We start from the raw sequence: 19211 nt of genomic DNA on the forward strand, positions 1-19211 counted from the left end.
CACTTAACCTTGGAAATTTTCCATGAAGGTACTTGAAAGCTGCTTGTGTTTTGTCAATGGCCTTGACAAAGTTCTTCATCAGAGCCAGCTTGATGTGTAAGGTTGGTAACAAAATCTTCCTTGATTCAACAAGTAGTGGATGCTGAACACTTTTCCTCCCAGGCTCCAATGACTGTTGGAGTGGCCAATCTTTCTTGATGTAGTGGGAATCACTTGCACTACTATCCCATTCGCAGAGAAAACAGCAGTACTTTGTGTATCCAGTCTGCAGACCAAGCAAGAGAGCAACAACCTTCAAATCACCACAAAGCTGCCACTGATGTTGGTCATAGTTTATGCACCTCAAAAGTTGTTTCATGTTGTCATAGGTTTCCTTCATATGGACTGCATGACCAACCTGAATTGATGGCAAAACATTGCCATTATGCAGTAAAACAGCTTTAAGACTCGTCTTCGATGAATCAATGAACAGTCTCCACTCATCTGGATCGTGAACGATGTTGAGGGCTGCCATCACACCATCAATGTTGTTGCAGGCTACAAGATCACCTTCCATGAAGAAGAATGGGACAAGATCCTTTTGATGGTCACAGAACATGGAAACCCTAACATCACCTGCCAGGAGATTCCACTGCTGTAGTCTGGAGCCCAACAGCTCTGCCTTACTCTTGGGTAGTTCCAAATCCCTGACAAGGTCATTCAGTTCACCTTGTGTTATGAGGTGTGGTTCAGAGGAGGAGGATGGGAGAAAATGTGGGTCCTGTGCCATTGATGGTTCAGGACCAGAAGTTTCATCCTCTTCCTCTTCCTCGTCTGACTCAAGTGAGAATGATTCTGGTGCATCAGGAACCGGCAGTCCTTCTCCGTGGGGTACTGGGTGTATAGCTGATGGAATGTTTGGATAATGCACAGTCCACTCGTTCTTCTTTGACACACCTTTCCCAACTGGAGGCACCATGCAGAAGTAACAATTGCTGGTATGATCTATTGGCTCTCTCCAAATCATTGGCCCTGCAAAAGCATAGATTTCCTTTTCCTGTTCAACCACTGGCGAAGATTTGTTGCACAAGTGTTGCAGCATATGTGTGGGGCCCACCTCTTGTCCTGATCTCCAATTGTGCAGCCAAAATAAAGGTGATAGGCTTTCTTAACCATAATGGTTATACTGCGCTTTTGTGATGCAAAAGTCACTTCACCACAAACATAGCAGAAGTTATCTGCACTGTTCACACAAGGATGAGGCATCTCTGCTCACTTTGGCTAAAGAGAAATGTGTCCCTTTGCAAAATCAAACACTGACAAATAAGAGAGCATGACACTGTATGATTTCTAGAGCTGATATAGGGTAATTTGTTCAGCAGAGTGATGTAAGCTTCGTTATGATTGCATCATCCATGACTTCTAGGAATAACATGATGCAATTCATATCATGTATGACGCAATACCAGCTTCAGATTGCATCATTCATTGTTTTGCCTAAAAAGCAAGTACTGTCCAAACCCAGTCATAGATTTATTCATAGATCCAGTCAAAGATGTATTTTAGTCATTTCTGGTTTAAATTGAGATCCCTTCCCTTTATAACTCACTCATCCTCCGCCATTCCCAAATCAAGGGTCATATATACTGACCCAATAGCATATCTTGAAAACTAGAGCCAATCAACAATTTTAAGCATCATTTTCGTTCTCAGTGACCCAGAATTAGTAAAGTTTGACTGCATTTTTTTCAGAAGCATTTTGGTTGTAGAGCAGTGTAAGAGGAGACTCAAAGAGCTTGATTTGTTTAGCCTAACCAAAAGAAGGCTGAGGTGAGGTATGATTGCTCTTTTTAAAATACATCAGTGGGATAAATACCAGGGAGAGAGAGGAGTCCTTTAAGTTAAGCAGCAATGTGACACAAAAACCCTGGCGCGGGAAGGAAGTGGGGGAGGAGGTTGTTCACCTTCCTCTGCAGCGTGGGGCATGAGTCACTTGGAGGTTTAAACTAGTGCAAATGGTAGATTTGCTGCAACTTGAAGTCTTGTTAAATCATGATTTGAGGATTTCAGTAGCTCAGGCAGAGGTGAGGGGTCTATTACAGTAATGGGTGGGTGAGGTTCTGTGGCCTGCAATGTGCAGGCGGTCAAACGAGATGATTATGATGACCCCTTCTGACCTGAAAGTCTGAGTCTATGAAGTGATTGTTGCAGGGGAGCCCAACCCATGTAGGGTGGTGCCCCAGAGACACTTTTTTACAGGGAGGTTAAAAGGGTGAATCTACAAGCACAGTAAAGGCAATAACTGCTGTTATCATGGAATACTGTGTGTGTTCAGACAGTGGTGCTTTGCATCTTTTCAGGTGTATGCATGCTTCCACTGTAATAGTAGTACTAACATGGAGAAGCAGGATTTCACTGTTATCAGCATCAGTGCTGGTATACCCTTGTGGGAGCATGTGTGTATATTGAGAGAATGAGGCCATGCATGCCAACCACTGTGACACTAGCACAGAATGTTAATATTAGTAATGTTTGTTTACTGAATGCTGTCAGTGTAATGACTCACACATGCTAATGGCTGTTAGTGTGATGGCAGTATGAGAGTCTCTCGTGGTAGTACCACGATTGCAGGCACTTACCAAAAAAAAAAAAAAAACACCACCAAAAAACCTCAGCTGGCAAAGTAGTGAGCCTAAGTGACTCATTATGCTAAGGGGAGGAGGGGGGGGATATGAAACTGAATGGAACTAGGAGGAAGACATTGCTATTGGCTATTGATATTGGAGTCAGGAGTTAACTGTTTGCTAAGGGAATTGAAACAAATAGGTACTTCCACAGAAAAGATGCTTGCCATTTCAAAGAGCTTATAACCTAAATATAAGACAAGAGACGACAGGTGGATTCAACAAACAGATGGCAGGTGGACAGATGAAGTGCAGGTAACAGTGAGATGATTCTGATTAATGTAATAAGCCTACAGGACACCAGCTCCCTAAATATCATCAGTTGTTTTGAAGGCATCACGGCATAAATGAGTTTAAGAAGAGACTTGAAAATGGTTAATATAGTGGTTCTGAAGGCTTTTACAGGGAGCTTCTCTCATGCATGAGAGAAGCATGGGAGGAAGCGCAGACATATTTGTTAGAAAATTTGACAAATGGGTAGTCAAAGCTGGCATCGCTGGTGAGGTAGAGGCCGGGTTGATATCTCTATAGCATTTGAGACTGTAAATGTGTTTGTTAGAATACTAATTTACATATTACTTGCTGTTAGATGTTTTGAGAGTGGGTTTATAAGCAATGGAGTACCTGACTTTTCAACATGTGAAATATCCAAAAATTACAGCTTTGCAACACTTGGCTTTGGCTGGAGTACCATCCTAGAGAAAAAACTCTCAAATGAGGATGCTTCTTTTCTCACTCAACTTAGCTCACGCTGGAACCTCAAAGTAAATGAGATTGGAATTCTCAAAATGTTACATGATTGGTCACATTTTGAATACTTTTTAATCAGATCAGTGTATTCAGTTGATATAGGATATACACGTGCCAATCTGCTTTTGTAGTTTTTTATGCTTACACTCTGAGGGGCCCAATTCTGCCCTCATAGCCATTACTTCTAATGACTTAAACTATGTAAAGCTACACCTTTGTACTAACAAATCTTTGTTTAATACTGGCATCCATACCATGATTGTACACAGCTGAAATTTATTAGATCATTTTTCCTCTGCTTTCACAAAGTCCATTGAAGTCAATAGAAGGCTTTCCAAACTGCAAAACTTAAATCCAGAACTGGGCCTCGAGTAACTCCAAATGCCTTCAGAGAACGTGGATTGGTGTATTAATCAAAAGAGTTCTATTTCAGATTTGTCTGATTTTAGAGCTGTTTGGAAAATACTTTCTTTTTTTCCTGCAGAAAATGTTGAGGTTTTGGCCAAAATTGGAAACTCATTTTTTGACTAAAAGCTGAAATATTTCAACTGAAAACCAAAATGTTTCAATCCTAAAATGCTGCCTCAGGAAACAATAGTTTAGGTACCTCATGCTCCCACAATGCATCATGGGAGATGAAGTCCAGCTGGGGAGCTTGCTCCATGTAGGAGAAATGGAAGCATAAGGTACGTAAACTATGACTCCCATAAGGCATTGCAGCAACTTTCAGAATCAAAATATGTTGGTTTTGACTGTTCATTTTTGGATAAAAATAATCAAAATTTTCTATGCAAAGCAGACGCTATGGAAAATGTTATTTAGCTGAAAACCCAATATTTCATCAAAATACACTTTCAATGGAAAATGTTCAGCCATTCGTATTAATTAACATCTCATCAGCTTCAGCATCAACATAACAAGCAACCGGTCACTTTAAAGAACAGGATATGAAAGAAGGAAGAATGGAGGAAAAATGTGTTTCTAGAGGGGGAGATTTTCAAAAGCACAAAGATCAATGGCAGTTGGCTTCCTGCCTGGTCTTTGTGCCTTTGAAAATCTCCTATTTATGATCTGGAGTTTGTATTTAACCAAGAAATCCTCAGTGAAGAAACAGGCATGTGGTTGTTGGATCAATGGTGGTACATGCACTGCTGTGTCCAAATGATATACAAGTGTTTGATTTCTCTTTCTGATATCTAACCAGCCAGCAGCAATCAGTTTTTTTTTTTTTGTGGGGGCGGGTTTTTTTTTTGGGGGGGGGGGGAGGGGGAAGTAGGGGCAAAATGAGCCAAGGTCCATGAACAGATAGTTGCTGACTGGCATCAATCCTCCTTTGTCAAAAGAAGATCAGTTGCTCTTACTTTTTCTTCACTGAGCCATTATCAGGGTCACTATTAGGCAAATGGGTTAGCTGAGTTTACTGTGGTCAGTAAAAATACTTTTTTGCTCAGAATGACCTATGGTTGTTTGAGTTATTCTGTTCTTGTCATTTCTGAAATGCTGCTTAAGAACATTCCTCCTCCTCCTCCCCTGTCAGAAAATGTCATAAGGAAAACAAAACAACTTCTGTAAAAGAACTTCATTAAGGATTATTTAAGGTTACTCAAACACATACACCACCAATGCAACCACAAAAAAGCTAATTAAGTCTTCACCTACCCATTACAATTTACAACTGTGATTTCATCTTTATCACACTTCATTGCCCACATCTACTCACAAAACACATGCCAGTCTTCCTTCATGGAAAACATGCAACTTGATGTTTTCTGATTGTTTAGATAATAAACAGTTATAGCCTTAAAATGGATGGTTGGAATGTGCAGTGCAGATTTTAAGTTGTTTAAGAGTCGTATTGGATAGAAGGAATTGTTTTAAGTGTAAACAGTTTGTAGTGACTCGAGGTTTACAATTTGGGGGCATTTTTGTTTGTAGTATGTAGTAGTGCTATTTGGGTAGTGTGATAAGGAAGTATGGTGTGTGGTGTTCATTTTTTTTCAGTAGTTGTCTGTGGTCAGCATTAAGTTTGCATGTTTTTATGTGACCATGAAGGGAGGAGGCATATGTGCTGTAGGTGGCGTATATGGATGAGGTAATGTGAGGAAGGCAAAACCATCTCTGTAGGTTGCAAAAGTGGGTGGGAACTGAACTAGTGATTTTCTGGTTATTATGCCTTTGTTGGTATCATATGTTTTGTGGAGCAATGAATGGGAATGTTGGATATTGCAGTGCCACGTGGACCCAAAGGGGAGTGAGCAGGGATGTTGCTGAGTGATGGTAGCACTGTTGGGAACAGGATGAGATTAGCCATTGTTATGTTCTGTTGCTGGAACTGTTATGTTCCTATATTTGGAAGCAGTTACAAGTTTCCAAATGTCTCAAACTATCTATACTTAGAGGGGTAAATTTTCAATTACACATAGATCACCCAGGAGACTCGGACAAGTCTGCTTCCGCATCCCATGCTGAAACTTCAGCAGTTAATGTTGTTAATACATCTCACAAGCTGTCTCCTGATCGTGTTATTTACAGCAAACCTCAGGGCTTGTCTACACATTAAGTCAACTTTATCTAATTCAACCATGAGCCTCTGAATTAGTTAAGTTAATTGTGTGTGGCCACACCATGCTCATTGTCTCGATGGAGTGTATCCTCCCTATCAGTGCCTGCATTGATGCACAAAGAGGTGCATCGTGGGTAGCTATTCCAAAGTGCAATTTGCCCCAGTGTGTTTTGGGAAGTTTCTGCAATGCCTTATGGGACCAAAACATTGTCGCAGGGGAGAATGGGGACATTGCGTCAGAATTCCATGACGCACTTTGCTCAATGGAAAACAACCCAGCCTTTTTTGTGCTTTAAAACTGCCGCATGTATGCCATAACCCCAGAAGCATGGAGCCTGCTCAGGTGTGCACTTTTGCTGTGAGCATCTCAAACACCTCATGCCTTCTGCAGTATTTCCAGGGCCAAAATAGGGTCTGCCGCACAGAACATAGCAATGTCCTGCGAGCAGCCCTGCTGCAGGCCATTGAAAAAAACAATTCACAGTTGCTGCTGGTAGTCACAGAGCAGCTGCACTCTGAGCGTCATTTCTGGTCCCGTGAAACAAGCATTGACTGGTGGGACCGCATCGTTTTGCAGGTATAGGATGACGAGCAGTGGGTGCAGAAATTTCAAATGCGGAAGGCCACCTTCCAGGAACTTTGTGCAGAGCTTTCCCCTACCTTGCAGTTCAGCAACACAAAAATGAGAGCTGCTCTGACAGTGGAGAAGTGAGTGGCAATCACTATTTGGAAGCTTGCAACGCCAGACAATTACCGGTCAGTGGGGAATCAATTTGGAGTCAGTAAATCAACTGTGGGAGCTGCTGTGCTCCAAGTGTGCAGGGCCATTAATAAACTTCTACTACGAAAGGCAGTGAGTCTGGGAAATGTGCAGGACATAGTGGATGGTTTTGCCGTGATGGGGTTTCCTAATTGTGGTAGGGCGATAGATGGCACGCATATCCCCATCTTGGCACCAGACCACCTTGCCATAGAGTACATAAACTGAAAGGGATACTTTTCAATGGTGTTGCAAGCGCTGGTGGATCACAGGGAGTGTTTCACTGACATCAACGTAGGATCGTCGGGAAAGGTTCATGATGCACACATTTTTAGGAACTCTGGTCTGTTCAAAAAGCTGCAATCTGGGACTTTCTTTCCAGACCACAAAATGAACATTGACGATGTTGAGATGCTGATAGTTATCCTGGGGGACCCAGCCTACCCCTTGCTCCCATGGCTCATGAAGCCATACACTGGCTGTCTGGACAGCAGTAAGGAATGGTTCAAGTATAGGCTCAGCAAGTGCAGAATGGTAGTTGAATGTGCTTTGGTTGTTTAAAGGGGTAATGGAGAAGTTTACTAACAAGGTTGGACCTTAGTGAAAAGAACATCCTTGTGGTTATAGCTGCCTACTGTGTGTTCCATAATATCTGTGGGGAATAAAGGGGGGGAATTTTCCACAGGGGTGGGCAGTTGAGCCAGATTGCATGGCAGCCATTTTTGAGCAGCCAGACACGTGGGTGATCAGAAGAGCACAGCAAGGGGCGCTGCATATCCGCGAGGCTTTGAAAAGCCGTTTCAATAATGAGTCACAGTAATGTGAGCTGCTTGTCTGCACTGTGCTTTTCCAAACCTTGACCTGGCTTGTATCACTGTCCCTGTAAAGCCAACCCCCTGCCCAAGCCCACTGCTTCTACTCAATAAAGAACATTTATTTCTCAAATCCATTTACTTTATTTAACAAAGTAAAGAGGGAGAACAGAAAAAAAAGTAACCTTGGGGAAAAGAGGTTGTAAAGTTGGAACAGGAGAGACATTTTCATCTGTGTAACATAACATCGCATTCCAGACCATCAAAGGTCTGTGAATGGGTGCCTTCTGTTCCTTGTATCTTCCCCCTGAGTTAAGTGAAAAAGATAATGGACTTTTCACCCATGCCTCAGGGAACACTTGGGGGAGGGTGATTCTTCACCAGGCGATGCTGGCTGGCTGTCCATCAGGGTTTGCAAAGGGACTCTACCCTCCTTCTGTTCCTGCAGTTCAACCAGATGCCTCAACATGTCTGCTTGGTCCCTCATAAACAGAGCATCTCATCCTATGCCACATGCTCTTGCTCATTGGAAGCTTTCCTGCTCTCCATGTCCATGTCTAACTTCTTGGAAGGTGAAATCCTCCATGCTCTCAGCTCTGTGTCAGCTGTCCCGGAGGCATTCATTATCATGGTGAACATGTACTCCCGCATTCTCTATCACCTCCTTCTAATCAGCAAAAGTCTGCTTTCAGATGTTGATGACACGCCGAAGGACACATTTCCAGCTGTCAGTCACAGGAAAAAATAAAGAAGCCATTGTACATAAATAAAATAAAAAAACCCTTATTACACTAGGTGTAAGCCATAACGTAATCAGAATCCGTAACCATTCACTGTGCCGTTTTGCTGTTCCAGCCCTGGTGAAAGCCCCAACCCCAGTCATGGTTGACCAGACTTTTAATGAAGTTTATGGCAGGCTCATGTCGGGAGCAGAGGTAGCTAGTCAAACAATGGCCCTTCTCCATAGCACCACGAGAAGCTGTTTACAAATGGAGCATGGGGGGGAACGTTTTCACTCCCAAATTGCAGAATCTCTCATGAGGGGCCACAGTCCCTTATCAGCCACTTTAAACTACTTGCCAACCCATGCTGAGCACAGTAAAGGCACATTAGCAGCTGTGTGGTTTGGCGATCCGGAATGTCTGGGGGTGGGGTGGGTCTACATGGGGTCCACCCCTTTTTTTTTCTTTGTAAGAGCACTTTTAATGAGAACTTCCCCCGTTTCCCCTAGGCAACCCTATGTGATATCAGTCTCCTGAAGGTAACAGAGGCGGAAATGAAGGAGATGCTGCAAGCATCTGGGTATAGACCTGGTCCTTATCCTGCTATGCTGTGTACTGCAATGATGCCAGCAGAATTTATTCAGGAGTTGCGTGGGAAAGTGTCCTACCCTGGGGGAAGAAATAAGACTATCCTGCCCAGAAACCTTCTGCAAAGGATTGCGGAATACCTCCATGGAAGTTTCCTAGAGCTATCCATGGAGGATTCCCGGGCTATCCAAGTTCACATAAACAGTCTTTTCTGGAGCGGCCTCTTGTAAGCAGAGAACCACAGTACCTCACTTTTTCTTCACAGTAAACATGCAATACCACTGAATGTATGTGCCCACTAAAGTTTAACTGGGACTTTGATTGTAACTGTATGTTCACCAGAGGTGCCTTCCCTGGCATCATGGTCAGCCACCGTGATGTCCTGTGACCCACAGGGCTCCAGGGTAAAAATATTTCCTGGATCTTGGGGAGAATGGATCCACCACTCACCTGTCTCCCATTCTCTTCCTCCTCCTCTTTCTCATACACCAATATCATCCTCCTTGTTGTCCGTAGACTCACATACTTGTGAGATGTCCACATTGTTTGTAGGCGTGCTGGTAGAGAATTGCATGCAGCTTATTGTAGAACCAGCATGTGTGGGGTTCAGCACCAGAATGACTGTTTGCTTCCCTTGCCTTCTGGTACACTTGGGGAAGTTCTTTTATTTTCACACGGCACTGCTGTGTGTCCCTCGTGTAGCCCTTCTCCCCTATTCCACAAGCAATCTTTGCATAGGTGTCAGCATTTCTTCTGCTGGATCGGAGCTCTGCCTGCACAGACTCTTCTCCCCACACAGTGATAAGATCCACCAGCTCTTGTGCAGACCAGGCTGGAGCACATTTGGGGAATGTAATCTCCATGATCAGCTGTGCTCAAGCTGGCATGCTCCCAATGCTGATCAAACAGGAAATGGGAAATCAAAAATTCCTGGGGCTTTAGCAGGGGAAAGACTGTTTCCTGTGTACCTGGCTGCAGTGCAGCAGAGTTGAGAATGATCTCCAGAGCGGTCACAGATGAACATTATGGAACACCACCTGGAGGCCAATTAAGTCGAATTACATAACACTGCGTCTGCACTACCTCGCAGTCAATCCATGAAAATCGAATTTTCACTATGCCTCTCGCAGAAGTGGATTACAGAAATCGACATTAGAAACGACTTAGGTTGGCGCAAAGGACCTGTTAGTGTAGACACATAGATTAACAGGTCGACTTAAGGTGGCTTCCTTCGACCTAACTTTTTAGTGTAGACCAGGCCGCAGAAAAGAGCTTCATATCTTGTGTTGTAACTACATCTATATTGAAATGATAGCTACGCACTTAACAAATGCTATCTGCAGTTGTGAAGCATCTTTTTTTAATAACCCTTTTAATCTACTCTGACGTATGCTTGAGTGAGAGGTTTTAGTTTTCAAAAATGATTTCCTGATACTATGTTTTTGATGGAGTATCAATGCACAGATTCACATTGAGTGCCCTAGATAAACAATGAGTCCTCAAGTGCAAACTGCACATAAGTGATCACATATTAGCATAATATAATGGATGGAAATGAAACTCTCAGGTTATTACATTCTCTTGCCAGCAACAATTATTGCCCACACAACAGTGATACCAACTGTAGAAAAGGGAAGACAAAGATGTAAGGACTAAAACAACCTCCCCCATCCTCCAAAAAAACAAAAAATCTACCAGTCTTATGGAATTAACCCCAAGGTGAAGACTGGAAAACAAAATAAAGCCTACAGGCTAGACTATGAGCTGGACCTCCTGAGTGGTGTGTCCCGAAGGCACAGCCTGGGGGGAGTGGATACAAAGGTGACTTTTTAAGTTATCTTTGTGCTGCCCGGTTTCTGCTTGTGCTGGTGAACAGTATGCTTCCTGATGTAATGCAGTCTCCCCACAGTTGCCTATGGGTTGCTCCTCAGTCTAGAATGGATAGGCATCAACTTTCTCTCTACCTGGGTGTGTGTATGTGCTCGACCCCCACCCCAGGTCTGCCCCCACTACATCCCTTCCTCCAAGGAACCATTAAATAACAGTCAACATATTTAGGTGACCCAAAATATTATCCCTAATTTTGCACCATACTTCTCAGAAGTCCATAATTTGAAAGGACGTGATTCATCTCCCAAAATTAACTACATCCCACACAAATTGGGTGTTCTCTCACGTTAATTGTTGAAAATTATTTCCATCACAAATAAAGAAGTTAGGGCTCCCTCCTCCCCCCCCCACTAAAGGAATTGAATCCCACAATAGTTTGTTTCCTGCATTAATAATTTTAGCGTGGACCTCAAAGACTTGAAGTCTTTGTTGGCCATTGAATCCCACATTTGGGCCTCAGCAGGTTATCTTTTTTTCCAGTTTCCCCATTAATAATAAGGACAATAATACTTTATTTACTAAAAGCACAGTGGTATCGTCTTTAGGAGTACAGATGAGGGACACAAGCTGGAACTTGTGAGGGTGAGGAATAAAGTCTGCTGACAGCATATTTCCTACTTGTTAAAATCAAAAATAAATTGTGACATGGCAATTTCTTGCAATACACTGGACAAACCTTATTGGTGTTTTTATTTATTTATTTGTTTGTTTGTTTGTTTAAATGAAATTTTTAAAAAGTGAGGGTGGAATCCTGGGGTTTTTAGCTTTTGCTATGTGTATTTTTAATAAAGACGGTACTTGTGGATTGAAAATTGGACAGTCACATTTTTATACAATGACGAAGAATAAATAAGAATGACTATTCTATACTTTTATTATTGAAAAAGCAATGCCTAGTATTTTCTATATACAGAATTAACTCCTGGGACACAAATAATTCTGGGGGTGATGGAGTATAAGGTCATAAGGCTGCAAAGGACTCTATGCAGTAAGACCCCTGTGCCCAAGTGAAGCCCCACTGAAGTTAATGCGGCTCCACACAGATGCAAGGCTTTGCCCTCATAGTCACTTGCAGAACAATGAAGCCTGGGTGACATACTGGCTGACCCATCTCTGCATAACTAATGTATTTCAGATGTCTATCTTTCCTAAATAAACTTTTATAAGAAAATTTTAGAAATCTTTTCAACCATCAGGCAACTGTTTTGTTTCATTATGTTGTTGCTTTAAGGGCATGATATTCTGTGTGTATTTTTGTAGTGTTACAATCTTCAGATGAGTTAAATGATGTATTTAAAACAACAGAAAATAGCGGCAGCTGTCTTTCCAGTTGTAATGGACTAAGAAACTCTCCTACCTGTATTGTAATGTTTGGTGCAATAACATAAATCTTTCTCTTCTTTCAACAGAAACTGTGGCAGGGTGAGCCCTTCTGCTACCTGTACAGCTCCCTTTTCTTGCCATTCAAAAATGAGATCGTTCATTGTATATCCAACTAGAAAAACAAACAGAACAACAACCCATAAATCTACTGCAAAGTTTTTAAAATATGTGTGATGCACCAAATACCAGTGTCCTACACAAATTATATGAGATGAGAAAAATAGCAGGTTCCACTATATCAGTCAGCCAAAGGGGATCAGCACTCATCTCGGTCATGCTGATCTAGGCTGACAGTTATTTCTGTGGATCATCCTAAAAACATATGGCCAAATAGATTGAGGGGGAGATTTTCAAAAGTGCCTAAGGAAGTTGGATGCCTAACTCCCTTGGGTGCTTTTGAAAACCTCACTCTCTGTTTATTATGGAGAGTACAGGCCCATTGATTTAAATCTTGTGAAGTTGTAGTATAGTTTTGAAATAGTGCCTTATACGCTCTTTTATTTTTTCTGGATCTAAGTGGCTCTGAAACAATTTAGGCCCCAATCAGGTGAAAATATACAGGTGCAGTCCAGCAGTTCTCTTTCCAGGACTAAGACATAGTTGGCTTGAAAAGATATTTTTTTCTTTGAAGCAGGTGCAAGACCAGAAGAAAAACTATTGTGATGAACTACCAAATCACTATCAGACTGTGATAATGTTCCTACATGCCTGCCTTCCTATCCCCACAGCTCTATGTTAAAAAACAAGCAAAAAAACACCGTGTATATCATAATTGTAGTTTTAGGAAGATTACTGTATAAGTCAGTCCAAGTAGCTGTTTACACAGAATCAGTGGTATAACAATCCATGTCATGGCCAGACAGTGGAAATAATAACCCAGGGCCAGATTCTGGCTGATTGGTCAGCAGGTGGCCAAGTTGAGAGAGAGCACAAGGAGCTACACACAAACCATGCCTAGTAGCTGCCTGGAATCCCATGGGGGTAAACAGCCCCTACTCTCTCTGTGCACTGCAGGTGTTAACTTTCTGAAGGTAAGTGGGGAGGTGCAAAGTATGTGTGGGGACCTGTGCCTTTCATTTCTCCCTCCCCTCCAGCCCCTTGTTTCAGAACTGGCTGGATATGAATCTATCAGCATGTGGCACCCTCTGTGAGGGCAGTAGTTACTGCTCCAGCTAGAAGGAATACTGCTCATAGGCGCTGGCTTCCTTGCTTTCCCCTGGGTGCTCGACCTGGCCTCGTCCCCATTTGAACTCTTCCATGCGGCCCTGCCCCGCCCCCGTTCCAATCCCTTCCCCAATGTCTACGCCCCCTCCCTGCCCATATTCCAATCTCTTCTCCAAATCCCTGCCCCGCCTCTTCCTCACCTCCTCCCCTGAGCGCGCCACGTTCCCGCTCCTCCCCATCCCTTCCAGCACACCTCCAAACAGCTGTTTGGCAGAGGCTGGGGGAAGCGCTGGGAGGTAGGCGGAGGAGCGGGGATGAGGCGCACTTGGGGCGGGGAGTAAGGGGAGCTTGGCTGCCAGTGGGTGCTGAGCACCCACTAATTTTTCCCCATGAGTGCCCCAGCCCCAGAGCACCCACAGAGTCGGCACCTCTGATACTGCTAGAATTCCAGCTGGGATTTCCATCCAGAGAACTGAACCCTCCAACATACCTCCCCTGCACAATGCTGAATTGTTCTCTAAATTTTCTTCTAAGGAGCTGATGGAGTTCTCATGGTTTTGAACTCTGCATGCTAACTCCCTCCTTCCCACCCAAAATCAGTGTTGGAGAGTAGCCTTTCCCAAAACCTAACTGCCTTGAACAATAGGAAAATGGAAATTGGAACCCAGATCCAAATTTCACAAGTGGCTCCTTTCATTATGATGGACTGAACCACCAGGGACTTAATGGACTTTGAACACTTACTTGCATCTGAATTATGTGGCTTCAGCCCATCTCTACTTTTAAAAGTTTCTTAGCCTTTTTAGTATGTTGACTTAATCAGATGCAACAACAGACTGTTCACATCAACCATGGAGAACTGGAAAGCTCTTTTAGTCTTACAATACATGTTCAAAATTTTCTTCCGGGTAACCTTTCTCTCCCAAACATTGAAATCTTCTGAGTCTCAGTCAAGGAAATTTTTGTAATTACTTCCTGATGTGTGAGAAAATCCATGCGCTTTGTCTCCTTCACCATTCAGTGACCTAATTACTACTTGTCTGAGCAATGTTTAGAAATACATACTTAAACATAATATACTGGAAGTCTGAGTTAGCAGCTGAAAGAAATGTCTGAGACAAACCACTTCTTGTGTACTCTAAGCAGACTGTGTTCATACATCACATTAGTTAAATCCTTTTAACACAGTTTGCCATAATTCTCAACCCTTCCGTGCCCCCAACTGTTCCTCATGTTTCCCTTGGGCAGCGTTGTATACAAATTCTCCACAAACACTCCATGTCACAATTATTTGATTAACTGTTATCTTTGAGGGGTTCGAGGAGTGTGTTGAAGAAGAGACCACAATTTTATTTGAAGTAGATGCATTACCTACCCATAGTTAAGATTAGACCTCATGTCATAGAGTTCATTTTATTTCTACAATACATTTGTGATTAAACTCTTATTTTTCTGTCTTGTTTACCACACGTGCTATTCTGTAACATAACCAGCTTTAAAATCCACCATTGATGGCTAAAAACTATGAAACCTCAAAACTATAGCTCCTATAAAACTTTGCATGCATTCAGACAAAAAACATCTCTGTGTATAAACAGATTATCATTTGAAGCATGTACATTATAGCTAGGAGAAATATCCCCAGAGGAAAAGTCATTGAACTGACAAGAAACAACTGCTGTGTCAAAATGTATTTCACTAAATCAAATTCATTCATTTATAATGCATGTTTTTAATTACTATCTACCTTGGCCACCTATTTTTATAATATACAGAATGTTTAGCATAAATTATTAATATTTTAAGTTTTGATATAATATTTTAACCATAGTTTTTCTGTTTAACTATACAAATAATATACCTTTGGCTTTTTCCAATATTACAAATATAGTTTTATAGCATTATATTTATAAGATAAATTATATATCAAAGTGCAAAAGGCCAAATGCACAAGTGAGTCTAAATTCATGTAAAGGAATCTAAAATGATGGAATATACACAGTCTTCCTACCTTTTATCTAGACTAGATCCTTTACTACTGTGTGACTTATACCCTTTTTACTCATTGCCTCGAAATTTGGTCCTCTGAGTTAAGGTTAAAATGGTGCAACTCTTATGTCACAGGGATTAATTTAATCTTGGTTTTGAATTTTGGCCAGTGAGCAGTGTACAGTTTGGCAGATGCCCTTGTGTTGTTGACAGCATATTTCCTATTTGCTAAAATCAAAAATAAATTGTGACAGATATGGGAATTTCCTGCAATATACTGGAAAACCTTACTGAATTAAGTTTAAGTATCTTATGAGTTCACTGTATTAAAATGCAAATGTATCCCCCTGGTTATTCAAGATCTCAGCCTTTTGAAACTTTGCCATCAGGAGGGGATCTTTGTCTGCTGCCCACTTGTTATGTGAGAAAAGATCAGAGGCCCAAACTGTATAAAGGAGTGACTCAGAGAATCATGGGTGTGACAATTCTGAGCTAATAGCTTTTAACCTGTGACCACAGAAAAAATCCTTGGTGGGGTTTGAAGGACTGACTCCTACCAGAGTCCTCGTTGCAATTAGAATGATCTCTGGTAAGCTTATTAATGTGCATGTAGGTTTTTATTGTTTTTAATGTTTTCTCTGTAATACTTTCACCTTAAGAGTGAATGTGCTTGCTTAGGAAAAGTTGGCAACTTATAACTGTGAACAATTATTCTATTTATAGCCTCTGAGGAGAAAAGCAAAGCAGGCTGCTCAGGCAGTCTGACTTGCTGGGGAATTTACAGTGCAGCCTGGAACTGTCCAGTCTGGACATACCCTGGTCAGGAGGGAGAGAGACATGTATCTCCAGTCAAGATAGGTGATCACTGGGGTGCCAGAAGCCTTAGAAAGGGTACCCTTGGTAAACCATAGAGGGGGCATACAGATGCAGGTGTCCTGAACTGTGACCTAAATAAACTGGACTTTTCTGTTTTCTTTTCTTTTCTTTTATTTCCTTCAGAAATTCCCATTTGCTAGGTAGTTATTTCTTTTGGGGCAAGGACTTGCCTTGTTTACTGATACAGGACTGGAAAGAAATGAGAGAGTGGGAACCATTAAGAGTCAAGATGACACAGATGGGGACATAAACACTGGTAATGTGGGGCAGGCAGTCAGAGACAGGGAGGGGAAAAGAGAAACTGGGGAAGGAACATCCACATGCATAATTGTTTTTGTTTTTTTTTAAGAAAGCAACAGAGGGTCCTGTGGCACCTTTAAGACTAACAGAAGTATTGGGAGCATAAGCTTTCGTGGGTAAGAACCTCCCTTCTTCAGATGCAAGAAGAATCCCAGTCACCTGGGAAGAATTGGCAGGCTACATGTATTGCAGACTCTATTGTTGGGGAGCAGATTTTGATGTGCTGTGCTTCAGAAATGGGAGAGTTTTTCTTGAAATCAGACTGGGAATGAGGGGATCCAAGGAGAGTGAAGGTGGCTACCACTATCTGAATCACACAGCATTATCTGTTCCAACAGATAATCGTTTTTCTGTATTAGGCGCTGTTGCAGACAAGGAAGAGCAGAAAAAGATGTTACAAATGCATTTATTGGGGGAAAAGAAGGCAAAGGTTATAGAGTTTGATTAACTTGAGAAAGAACCATTAGAATTGGGATTAGGATCTGGGGACTCAGGAGGCCCTCTCATTGAGAATAATGAACCAGTTAACAAGAAGGTGAGCTTCTTTGATTCATAGGGACTGGTACTTATGATGGTACAGGGTTACTGTTTTATACGTAAGCAGTATGAGAACTGTGGCTGGGAAGGGTATTATTACTGGTTTCTGTTATTTTAGTGTGAAGTATCGTTGTATTACCATCTATGTTACCATCAGAGTCAGAAGCTGAGGAAAGGGTTGGTTGGTTTGTTTCGTTGTTTGTTTTCTTCCAAAAAAAGGAGATTTTCAGCTATCTGTAATTTGTGGCCTATTCCTCTTTTGAACATGGATTATAAAATTTTGACTTCCATTCAAGCCAAGAGGGAGGGGAAAATAACAAGGAAATTATTGCTATCGAGTCAGTCTAATGCAGTTGAAAGTCATACAATGGCAGATCTTGTGTAAATTGTGGGAAGTATTTGAAAATGGGTGAACATGGTGACTGTGAGAATGGTAGGGTTATGTTTTGGCCTTGAATCAGGCCAAAGCTTTTAATCGAGTGAAACTGCCTTACTTATGATTGGTCCTGTCTCAGTCTGGTATTCCCTCACAGATTCTTAATTGGCTACAGATTTTGTACAGATTTCATGCACTATGTATTCCTTTCGTAAATGGGTAAAGAATAGCGGCTATACAGATACATAGTGGGATAAGGCAAGATTGTCCTTTGAGTCCATTGTTATATTCTTTTTCTTTGGGTCCTTTATTGTGGGCAGCCTGTGATATCAGGGGTTTCAGGTCTTAAATGCATGGATTAAGGGGGAGATGACTTTTACTCTGTCAATGACTATTTTCACCCATGGATGATGTCATAGTGGTTCCAGGCAGTACAAAAGGTACGGACTTTTTGACATCTTAAACATTTAGCAGCTGGAGTAGTAAAGAACAAGGCTCTGTGGGTGAGGATTTTGAGGTGCTCTTTTGCTCGTCCAGAGGAGTTGCAAATTATGAGCCCTGGGGTTATAGACATTTTAGGCCTAATCTTCTGTGGTGATTCAGTTGCTGAGTTGAACTGGGAGAAGAGGTTTGCCTCCAGCCAGGTTAAGGTGATGAAATGGGAGAGACAGACCCTGATGTTGGCAGAAAGGGTGGTGATAAGTAAAACATTTCGGTTATGTCTTTGTATTTACATGACATGTGTCTATCCAGCCCTAGAAAATGGTAGGTCAAATTGACAGGGTTGTTTTTTTAAGATGCTCTTGGGCAATAAATGTAACCAGGTGAAGAGATGCATAGTCTACATACCAGTTAAAAGAAGGGTAGAGGATGGTATTCTCTGATGATTTCTTGATGATGGTGTTTTTGTTTTTTAAATTTTCATAGGGTTCATGTGGTGAGATAGGAAATAGCCACTTCTTTTCGAGTATTCGTCAGAAATGTCACAGGTAAAGAAATGGGGTAACTGGTAGGGGAAAAAGGGATGCAGCCCGTAAAAAACATTTTTCTTCCTGCAACAGCCCTGCAGGCTCCCTCTTGCATACAACTTGCATTAAGATGTATCTTCTGACTATTGGCAAATTCAGGCAACAGCATTCTAGCCTGGTGGCTCGTAGTTAAGTAGATCATTATGTCAAGGGGTTCTTAAGGAATATTTTTCAGAATACCATTTGGCAGTACTACTGAATTGTCCAGAAGATTGTCTCAGTGAGTGATTGCTGTACCTTTGAAATAAGATTTCCCTTCACAGTGGCTGATATTTCATGGTACTTGGTATGTCCGAGGTAACTTTCAAGGGAAACGCAGATAAAGGCTACTGCCAGGAAGTCTGCTCTGGATCAGAGGAGACAATGGAACACATTTTATTATTCTGCTCCTTTATTGTCCACAGCTGGGAGCTGATGCTTGCAAAGCTACAAGTCCCACTGTTGTGCAGCCAGACTTATGAACTGGCTCTTGGACGTTTTCACGCACCATAGGATTCGGCATCTTTCTCGATAAGGAAGGTCAGACATTTGCAGCATATTTTCTTTGAGAAGCTGGCAGTTGTTAATGCAGAGGTTTTATACTCTGTCTCAAAGCTGCTGTTCAGCCTGATTTTAGGCACAGAATAACTCACTTGAACCTCTAGCCCACACTATTTGTGCACTCATTCGATTGCTGGCAATGGCAGAGAAAAAAACCCAAATGAGTTTGGTGGAGTGGTGGTCAGCATGGCAGTGGGGCTAGGATACCAAATTGACCTTTTACTTTTGAGAACAAAGAGTCTGCGGTGGGGTGAGTTTGGCTGGTCTCTT

At 42.0% G+C, this 19211-nt stretch overlaps 1 protein-coding gene across 2 annotated transcripts in view; it reads right to left on the reverse strand.

Annotated features, from left to right (window-relative positions):
• The window catches only part of GLRA3 (glycine receptor alpha 3), a 151023-nt gene that overhangs the window by 25588 nt on the left and 106224 nt on the right, over nt 1–19211 (reverse strand). For both annotated transcript variants that reach the window (XM_034772025.1, XM_034772026.1), the window contains exon 6: nt 12106–12243. In XM_034772025.1, the coding sequence (XP_034627916.1) occupies nt 12106–12243 (138 nt within the window). The remainder of the gene's footprint in view (nt 1–12105; nt 12244–19211) is intronic.

This window comes from Trachemys scripta, chromosome 5 (assembly GCF_013100865.1).
Source record: "Trachemys scripta elegans isolate TJP31775 chromosome 5, CAS_Tse_1.0, whole genome shotgun sequence".
Taxonomy (NCBI): Eukaryota; Metazoa; Chordata; order Testudines; family Emydidae; genus Trachemys; species Trachemys scripta.